Source organism: Nyctibius grandis, chromosome 4, assembly GCF_013368605.1.
Source record: "Nyctibius grandis isolate bNycGra1 chromosome 4, bNycGra1.pri, whole genome shotgun sequence".
Taxonomy (NCBI): domain Eukaryota; kingdom Metazoa; phylum Chordata; class Aves; order Nyctibiiformes; family Nyctibiidae; genus Nyctibius; species Nyctibius grandis.
Window position 1 is genome coordinate 87,598,142 of NC_090661.1, and position 11,015 is coordinate 87,609,156.

The window sequence follows — 11,015 nt, forward strand, 5'->3', positions numbered from 1 at the left end:
GAAAAAATACATCTTAAGCATCTTAAGTAACTGTTTAGCACTAAAACCAGAAAATAGTTGGTTGTAAGCTTGTTTGTTCTTGGTTTTGTAGTAAATTTTGAAGGTCAGACACTGTAGAATTTCCCAGCTTCTTTCTCCTCCTTTAGATGTTTGCTCAGTGTGCATCAAACACCTTTAGTTAGTGGATATTTATATATTATTATTATGCTATTATTATGCAACGTTTTCTCTCCACAATGTACATCTAGACTTGAGGTTCCTAAAACACAGGTTTATCATAAGTATAATAGGTAATGCTGACCTCAAAAGTCTTGAGAATTATTTAACCAAAACCAAATGCCAATAGATGCTTGATAGGCAAAAGGGGGGGGGAAACAAACTGGTTTTGTTCAGTCCGTATGAAATCCTGGTTTCTAAAGGGCGTTTCAAGTATAGAGTGAAGTTAAGGTATTTACTGAAATCTGAGTTGAAGACACTAGAAGAAAACATTACTTAATTTCCAAGATTTTTTTTCCTTTAGACCTTCTGTTTTCACCTCTTGATTACATGTACAAATAACACCCATGTGTTCGAGGACTCGGCATGTAGAATTATTCAAAAGAACGTACAGCATGCACTGCTGCTATGTATTTGTACGATAAGGATGACTTATTTTCTACTTAATCTAATATAAATTGTTTCTTAAGAAATCAGCTTGACAGGTATTGGGTGTGTCTATTATGTGCAGTATACATATAAAACCACACAGCTGCAAAGTCCAAGCTATTTTTACTTTCTCTTTAAAAATCTGAACTGAACTTTTTGTCAGATTAGATGAGGTCATGGAGTCATAAATCCTCAAACTATTTTTCTATGGTGCTACTGTACCTCATTATTTTAACTAAGACAAGACTGTTCCTAAATATTTCTTGTCCATTGAATTCTGAAAAATTTTACAGAGAGACTAAGAAGATTAATTTTGGAGTCTTAATCACAGTGTTGAACCCTTTGAGATTTATATATCAGCCATGCTTAAAAACGTGGATTTTTTTCTAAGCTTTAGGATAGAGCCACAAATGATGCTAGCTGGTAGTTTTTTCCATAAGTCATTTCCCAGTTGGTTGACTGATAATTTAACTTCACTTGATTATCTTTTATTGTTTTTTAAAATAGGTTTGAAGAGGTATGAAGTCTCTTAATCAGTCCTTAAATATTAGTTTTTAAATCTAATAGATTAGATCCTGAATTGTACGCATACATTCTTAAAATTATTTCACTAGTAACCAAAATAAGACAAGGAGTGAGAGAGAGAATCTATTTCAGACCTTCACAACTCATGCTTGGAAATGTGAGTAGGTGGGGATCTAGAGATGTGCTGGACGTTGAACCTTCTTTCTTCCAATTTCATTCGAAATAGTGCTCTTTTATTTTATGTGATGCTTCTAATTTTAGTGGAAGGGCATCTGATATGCAAAATGGCAGTTATTCAGACTTGTTCCATGCAATACTAGTAGTACAGTGGAATTTAAAAAAAATAAATTGGCAGTTCTAGCTAGGCAAGAAATATAATTCACTCTATAAGCTTTACTTCAAATGAGTAACGTTTGTTGAAATGTGATCAGGATAAGCTGAAGTAAAATTCAGTATAAAACTTTTTTGTATAATATGTTTCTTGTTTTTCAACTTAATATCTCATTCTGTGCTGCTTTAACACTGTATGCATTTAAGCGTAGTTACTGGAGTTGCGTTTTCCTTGCAATATACAAATCTTGCCAGACTAGCACTTGTGCAGTTACAGCAAAATTAATTATAAGTATGTATACTTCAATTTTTTTCTATCTATCTCTTTTATTGTAGTTGACTGTACTTAAACCACTTTATAAACAGCATCAATAGAGCCATAAGAATTGCACATGCATAAACCAATGATTTCCCCAGAACAAATAAACACTTAATTTAAATGTGTAGGCTTGACTCTTAGGAACAGACACACAGGAGAGAACTCACATGTTGTCATCTGCTGTAACAGTATTATTGCTAGTGCCTAGTCATGCATCAAAATACTGCTGCGTTTGGCACAAGTGATTTAAATACAAGAAGAATTCCAGTCCTGAGATGTTTACAGCTGAGTGAGGACAAAAGTCAGCAGCTCTCCAGCCTATTTGTAATTGATGGCAAGGTCATAGTTGGAACAACTATGAAATCTTACTACATTTCTAGAGCTAAAAACTTTTAATTTGTTTTTTGCCAGCATAAGGCAGAGCATTTAATATGAGTGCATTTAATCTTGTTTATTCTGGAAAAAACCTCTGAAACTCACAAGAGCTCTGAAATTTAGAAATATAAGTTTGCTCCTCATCATTTTTCTTCCTAAATGCTGCTCTCTCCTGCCCTGCCCCTATAACAACTGTATTCACATTCCTGGACGTTTCTTAGACAGCAGCAAAATCCTTGGAGATGCTATTTTTACTGTATATCTACCTTAGTACTTTCACATACCTAACTTTTCCAAGAAATGTTGAATAGTTACCAAAGCACACCCTTCGTCCTTGAGATTTTCTGGCAAGTGAAGTGGTTGGTATGAAAATCTTAACTACCGACCTCTTTGTGTTAATCCAGCACCAGTTGAAAACCTTCAGTAGTGTCAAAAGAATTGAAATATTGTTCCTTCTGTTCATACTTAGCAAAACTATGCAATCTTCTTACAGTTATTTCTCCTCTTCCTGGTGCAGGTGGAAGTGAAGCCATACGTGCTGGATGATCAGATGTGTGATGAATGCCAGGGCACTCGCTGTGGTGGAAAATTTGCTCCGTTCTTTTGTGCCAACGTTACCTGTTTGCAGTATTACTGTGAATACTGCTGGGCAAGCATACACTCTCGCGCTGGGCGAGAGTTCCACAAACCACTGGTAAAGGAGGGAGGTGACCGGCCCCGCCACGTCCCCTTCCGCTGGAGCTGAACCCCAGGCCTCACCCAGCAACAAGTACTGGAGTAAATAAAATCGAGTGAAAAGAGAGCGCTGCCTCAGGGCTTGGTGTTCTGGAAATCTGTGCATTCGTCCTCGACTTCAATGAAGATATGGGTCTTTTTATTACTATTATTATTATTTACAGTCACATTACTGAACTCAGTATCCAGTATAATACAAACCGGCAGAGTGTAACTGTACTGATTTTGCACTTTGATTCACACAAACATCTGCTTGGTACCTTAATTTCCTACACAAGACTTGTCACTAGTGACATTATGTAGACTGCCATTCTCATCAGCCTTCACTAGGTTGATGTGTATGTGATGAAGATTTTTTAATTATAATTATAATTATTTTTATTTTTAAACTGGAGCATGCACTTATTTTCAGAAATTGAGACTTGCCCCTAGCAGATGACTTACCAAAGGTAATATTCACAAGTAGGTGGCAGATGTAGCAAAAACTTAAACCGATATTCAGCAATCATTAGTTTGGGTCATTTAGAATAGTAATAACCCTTAAAGAAAATAAGCCTTTAGTTGCTCTCCATTTTGACTTGTAAGGATGATACCTCATAAGCTGGATCAGACTTTTTTTCTTTTGTTTTGCTGAGGGTTTCGTTTGTTTGTTTGTTTGTTTGGGGTTTTTTTGTTAGGTCTTTTAGTGTTATGTAAATGTATGCTGCAATAGCTTTTGCTGCTATTAAAATGGTATTACTAATACCATAATACTCTATTCAGGCTAGGGTATCAATTAAAAAATGAATATGTGATTAAAATAGTGATGGCTGCTGAAAGGAGATCAGTATAGCATACAGAAAAGCTTCCGAGGAAGGTCAATATTTTTTGACTGCATGTTTACTTAATCAGGTTGCTGCATGCAATAAATTTTATATATGTCTAATATAAAACCTGCCCACAATGCACAAATTATGAATCTACGTAGGCTACAAAATACTCAGTAACAAAAAAATGATTACTGACTGGAGGAAGGCATGCCTCAGTAAATGTAATGCTTCTGAAATTAGGATCAGCCCATTACAGAATGACCTATATTACAACAAATATAAAAACTAGCTGTAGGATATTCTTAAAACAAATTTGTGGATGGTAGATGAAGTACTTTGCGGTGCTCTGTTATATATCGTGCAATTTATTTTATATCGTAAAGTGATTATGTCTAGTACTGTGATCAAACTTAACTGTTAAAGCCTCTGTATCCAACATTAACACATTTTTGACAGTTCGTAACAGGTACATAAACAGAAATGAGCTCTTAGTTACAATCTCTCCTAATGCTTGCATCATTTATGTAGCTGCAGACCTTGTCCAGAAAACCAAAGAGCTCATGCTAGCGTACATACACTACCAATTAGATAGTCTGTCAAAGTAATAAACGAGGCACATTTAAGAAAGTTAGGGAAAAAAAAGTGGTGCTAAAGAAATGTCTGCATATAAAAGTAACACGAGATGTCTGCTCTGTGGATGTGGCGTTATCTCTCTAATCCCTGGATGTATCCTGTGAAGCTTGAATACAGTTAAGACCTGCTAACACAGTGGACATTTTTTTAGCATGAACTATGGGGCTGCAGATAGCATATAAATACAAACACACTTGGTATACTAATGATTGTGAGAATGTGTACACTATTTTTTTTTGTTTTCCTCCTTTGTTTTTGCAGTTCTGGGGACAATCTGACTGGATATGACACCGCATAGTAGATCTAAATGTTCTGGGTTTTGTTCGTTGTGATGTCCTTATTTGTGTCTAATTTAGTAAGTTGTTTTTCCCAATGTTTAGTTGCAAGTATTGGCTTTGAAAGGACTTTTTCTGTTTTTGGAAAAAAAAAAAAGAAAAAAATAGTTTTTTACTGGTTTCAAATGCTTATTATAATTATCCCTTTTGAATGACTTCTGGGCGGTTTTGTGATATTGCTTTTCCCAGCCCAGGTGTCTTTTCTGTTTTTTTTCATCTGTACAAGACATTTTGTTATGCACTACTTTTTGTATCTAGACAGTTTTCAACAGTCGGCTGATGATTTTTTTTAAAGAAAAAGGCATGCTTTCTGACTGACATGATCTTTTGCAATACCTCAATTTTGAAATATAGGAAAGAAAATGATATTTTCTAAGTAAGTTTATTCAGAAAAATATATATTAATTTAATTCTGCAAGAAAAATGATTTAACAGATGGGTAACTTTATTTTTTTCATGCTTATTTGAGTTTTTTTGAAAATGAAGAAGTTAGAGCTTTATAACTGTAATATTAAAGATCATAGCTAACCTACAGAAATCTACCTAATTATGTGAAAGAAGTAAACCTTTTTGAAGAAAAACCCCTCTTTCATGTCAAAAAATACCCCCAGAGAGAAAGAGAGAGAGAGAGAAGCTGGAAAATGTACAATCTAGCATAATGTTGGATTAAATCTAAAACAAAATCGTCATAAAGAACAGGTGTAAACATAAACTCCATTTGGTGCTGAAAGTTGTGAATAGAAGGTGAAAAAATATTTTCCCTTAATTTGTATATTTATAATCAAGTGTGATTATGCACGACTGACCAGAATTGTGAGAGTTCTTCTGTTTGTATTTTTTTAAAGAGAACTTTTTTTAGTTTATTAAATTATGACATGCTCCCTTTTGTTTTGTAAATGAATGTGCCCCCGAGTTGTTAATATGTTATATTAAAAGAGGGTCCTTCAAAAAAAGTTATTTTTTAAAATACGGAGTTCTGAACTGCAACTTGACTAAGAAGCCCCTGGGTACAACAGGTCCTATTGTGGCCTTTTCTGATGTGAGACTTGAACTAGTCGATTTTTTTGAAGGCTAACCTAACCTCGACTATTTGTTGTTATGTGCAATACTGTTTGTACTGTTTGTATAAAAAAAAAAAAAAAGAAAAATGAAAAGAAAAAAGGCATAAATCTTTATTGCAGATTTATTTTCATTGCAGACTTTAGACATTGTGATTCACTAAAATCATTTTTCTACTGTCAAATATGTACCTTTTCTTCATGCTGGTATTTTTTCAATAGTAATGTAGCCTTTGTACTGAGACAAATTTTCATTGTTATTTTTAGAAAGATTTTTTGCTAAGAAAAAAATTAAACATATTTACATATTTTTCATTTTTATTTCGTATTTTCTTTAAGGAGTGCTTTCTCAACCATTAATATAGTTGTTTCTGGGAGAGACTTTCATATCTGGTCAATGTCATTAATATTATTTTGTATTTTTACTTGGAATAAATTAATTTTATGATGCTAATTCTTTAAAAGTTTATTTTTTTCATTTTCAGTTATTTTTGAAGCTAAAATCTTTGTAATATTGTTACTAAAGTGTCTAGTTTTTTGAAATGCAAAGCTTTATGTATTAACTTGCTGATGTGGTTTACAATAGTGTGGCAATGATGAAAACGGTTGGTTATGTAAAGTGATTGGAAAATTGTAACAAAGAATTGGGCAATAAAATGACAGAATGAAGCAGAAAAAATGTGATATTTTGAAAAGCCTTTTCCTTTATCAAAATGATTTAGGGAGATAATAGGGATGTCACAGTACCAGTTCGCTGTCTAGATTTATACACCACCAGTGTTGATGAAATATTATTGCCATTTTAAGGAACTAAATCTATTGGAACAATGGGTTTTTGACCCTGCCCATTCAGCATAACGCTCCATTACTTTTCTCGTCATGAACTCAATAAACTCTCTTTTCAATAGTCTTAGATTGAACCTCCTAAAATAGCTATTCTTCATTGTATTTTGCCACCGTGTTATTTATTTAATTAAATTGACCCTTTCCTGCACAACTTCCTTCCTGCATACATTTATCAGTGGCAGCATGGAGCAGACTGTAGGTGCCCACGTCATTTTCTAACGAAGTTACCACGCAGTGTTGGTAGCTGCCTAGTTAATGCACAGTAACACATGCCCGTTTCCTGGTAGCAATGCACTAACCCATATTGCCACCACGTTTGAACATCTGTTCAGCTTCTTTGTCTTTCTCTGTTCTTCTCTGCCTCTTGTGTGTCTTTGTCCACTTTTTCTTTTGTATTGGCAAGACCAAGTGCCAGTATCAAACCACCCTTCACTTCACCTCCATTTACATCACCTTTGTTTCCCCATGCAGCCAGAAGAAACCCCATCCTGAAGCCAGTGACTCTCTGTTCTGGCACCTAAAACAATCCAGACTAAAACTGGTGTTGCGTAAACAGGGCATACAATGACTTTCTCTAGACAAAATAATTACTTCAACAAGTTACTGATGACCTTTTAGACTAACACATGCTACAGTGTTAGAGTGGCTCATCTGTAACTTGGGGAAAGAAATGTATCCAGAGTTGGTCTATTGTGTATCCTCTGTGTGTTCAGTTCTGTAAGTAATGTATAGACTAGATCAAATAGTGAAGTAAAATTTAGACTCAAATTAGGTACTACTGGTTGGAATGTACGTGAATTGCAAACAAAGGAGATTAAGGAATGAAGAGGGAATAAAAAAATTCCTGCTAAGTGGTACAAAGTTTATGCTTATATTTCTGCCTACATGCTTGTATTTTATAGCCTGCTAGCAAGGCATGGGCTAAAACAAATTGTATTGCAAATATGCAGTTAGCAAAAAACTTTGCTGATTTCACTATCTGTTAGAGTAGTAAAAAAAAGAAAAAAAAAGAAAAAAAAAAAGGCGTTTAACTGGGAAAAGCTCCCATGTTAATATTTCAGTATTGTGACATCTCTACTTGCAAGGTATGAGTGAAAGATTAGTCACAGATTTGTAGAAAATGTCTCTTTTGTTTAATCTGGCTTGTATGTAGTTGCTTTTATGCTAGTTTGTATGATGTCAGCTAAATCCTTTTTCTTTCCTTCCTTCTTTTCTTTTTTTTTAAACCAGACAAACTTCTTAATCTCTACTGCTATAGTGTTCTGTCATACCACAGAGTATTTTATATTCATGTTAGTGACTACTCTATACCCCAAACGGGTAGCTGGTCAGAAATCACATTGGGCACATAATTCTGACACACTCAAATTTACATGAGAAAAAGTTTAGCAGTAAGTAGAAAACCAGGGTGCTAATAAGAGATAACTTTGGCTCTTTTTTTTTTTTTTCCTGGACATAGTTCTGTTGGGGTATAAAGTATTAGATATTTGTAATTCTACTGTCAAAATAACAGGCATAACTTTTAGAGCATTCACAGCTAAGATCTCTGTACTTGTTTTTCAACTAATTTTAAATGTACTGTATCTTTTATTACATGTTCTCTTAGATTGTTTTTGCTAGTAATTCTAACAAAGCTTCTTCCTTTTTGGCTTGGACTAATGCTTGTATGGAACTGCAGTACTGTGACTAAACATGGAGCTCAATGCTGCTATTGCTTACAACTGCTTAAACTTTGTAGTTTGGACTTTATTTTTTTCTGTAATAACTTATTAAATATAGTTGTATGAAGTACTGATATTTGTCATCCTTTGCACATGCTAAGGAAATCCTGGGATATGCATTATGGAAACGTAAACTAGCTACAGACCCCCCAGATCTTGTATTGGGAAACTGTTTACACTAGATGAGGTTAAGCAAATACACACCTTACTCACAAGCACACAAACTAGCTTTTCTAGTTATTTTATAATACAAGTATATGCTCCACTTAAGTTTTCTCTCTAGAATGGAAAAGCTGCCCTTGATAAGGTGTTTATTATGCTAAGCCAAAGGTAAATACAAAAATATGTACTATGGAAATATCTCTGAGAATGTAGTTTTCCCACTAAATGCAATATCAAGTGCCTTGAAAAAAAAGGAACTGTTGAATTACTTTCTCTGAATTTAACAAAAATTTCTGGCTAACTTATATTGCACTTTTTTATTAGCAGTTTAACAATGGCTGCAGGCTAGAGATTGGACTGATCAGTTAAAGAAAAAAGCACTACCACAGTAGTTTCTAATGGTTTCTATTTTAAGAATAGGGGACAATTAAAGCTCAGCAGTATAGCTGTTTGGAACTCTACAGAATACTTCCTTGAAAAAAAATGTGAATTCTGCTATGTCAGGGCAAGTGAAGGCCGCAAGAATAGTGCATGTTCTGTGTCACTGCCTTCTTCACTGTCTACCTAAATGCAGCTCAACCCATCTGGAACCATCAGCACTAGAAATCACAGGCTGTTGTCAATGCATGTGTTCTACTTAAACTTGAACTGCCTAGGATTACACTAGAAATTAAATGTCCTTTGGAAACTATATGAAAAGCTGATGAGGTTATGTGTGCCGACTAAGTATTGTGCATGCTCCTGTAGTGCGCAGAGCCCTGTGGCTTGTGTTATGCCATTTTATCCTAACATTACCATGTGCAATAGCTCATTCACACACATGAAAGAAGAATGCCTGGATGCCAGAAAACAAATGGAACGTTCAGGCATGGACTTGTTTTCAAACTGGTAGTGAGTAACCATAACTCTCAGGAGAATGGTCTACTGACTGTTCTTCCAGGAGAAGTGGTTTTACAAGACAGTGATCTGTAACAAGAATTCTAGTAGTAAATAAATGTATGAGAACTTGTAGGCTTCTGGTTACTTTCGAGTTAAACTGGAGAAGGGAGTTCTTATAAACACCGTCCAGTTAGCGAGTGTTAAACTTCTTATTTCAGCCTCTCTCTGTACAACGTTCTGAGTCCATCTGGACAAAATCAGTCTGGGTTTACCCCCATCCTCTATTACAGAGAACAATTGTGGGAGGAAGCGCAGCCTCTCTGGAACTTCTAATCCCCAATCCTTCCATTACTGCATTACTGATAAAGTAAGCCATGCCACTTGTAAGGTACTGATACTGACAATTTTCCTTCTCCAGCTGATAGGAGAATTTAACTCAGCCATTGCTTGCATTAAAAAAAGGTTGCACAAATTTAATTTAAACCAATGCACTTAAATAAGTACAAAAGGCTGCATGGCCTCTTTTGCTTCTGGTTTGTAAGTGGGCTTTTTTTTGCTAGGCTTAAATTGAACTAAAATAGCTACCTAATGACTATTGAAGCTTGTGTATTAAACCTATTTAGGCACACTTTTAAGCTAAACATTTTTGTACTCAAGGCGCCAAAGCAACACGTCACCCCTCACACAGACCTGCAGAAAAGCCAAAGCTTAGCTCTTAAAAGCCATAATCTGCTTTCCTCACATTTAGCAAAAGCTAAACAGCATGAGCACACAGGGAGAACTGCTGCACTCTCTCTCCTAGGGATCAATCAGAGAATGGGTTTTGAAACAAGCAATGTATTTAACCTGTTTTCATAAAAACATTACTAGCTACTTGCAAAACCCTTATATCACACAATTCTATTATGAACACAGGACAATGTTGCATACACCAGATGCACACACAAACTATGCCTGTTCAAATGAATTCTCTCTCTCTCTCTCTCTCTCCCCAGTAGCAAGCAAGGTTTTGCAAAGTTTATCTTGGGGGTGACAAACCATACCTAGAGCAATTTGAGAAGCAAACAACAGAAGTCCAGGAGTCTCCCCCTTTTCTGTTTTGGAAGGAGAAATAAAATATGAGCAAGTATAAAGTCATTTGGCAAGCCCTTGACAATACTTAGGACAGAACTCATGCCGCCTCACTCACAGCACAGTAGCTTCCCAGTGTTGCCATGCCACCCATTACTTGACTAGCATGATAGGCACCTGGGGCTAAATCAGTAAAACCAGGTATCCATTTGCTACTTTTAGGTGCCGGAGTGACATTTATTGGCTACCAACTTCCAAAAATTCCCTTTGAGCTGCTGCCTAGCATTGCTTGTGCCTATACTTTTGTGAACGGGAATATGTAAAACTGCTTGTATCTTAATACTTCTGAATTGTTCAGTAACCCAAGATCTACTTAGCTTCTCAGGGTATTACCCTGTATTTTTTTTTTAGCTGCAGGCCTAAACACAGAAAGCACTTGCAAACAGATTTATCGGACCAAGTTTTACATGAAGGAGAACAGAGGTGTATTTCTCTACTCACTAGCCTGAGTGGTTAAAACACTTGAGGAATTTTTTTTTTTTTTCTTTTTCCAAATTTCCTGCACTATGGAA

General features: G+C 35.4%; 1 protein-coding gene across 5 annotated transcripts in view; it reads left to right on the forward strand.

Moving 5' to 3' along the window:
- CPEB3 (cytoplasmic polyadenylation element binding protein 3) overlaps positions 1-6,443 on the forward strand; it is a 95,797-nt gene extending 89,354 nt beyond the window's left edge. For all 5 annotated transcript variants that reach the window (XM_068397579.1, XM_068397577.1, XM_068397575.1 and 2 more), the window contains exon 10: positions 2,712-6,443. In XM_068397579.1, coding sequence (XP_068253680.1) covers positions 2,712-2,939 — 228 coding nt within the window. In that variant the 3' untranslated portion in view covers positions 2,940-6,443. The remainder of the gene's footprint in view (positions 1-2,711) is intronic.
- The last annotated feature ends 4,572 nt before the right edge of the window (positions 6,444-11,015 follow it).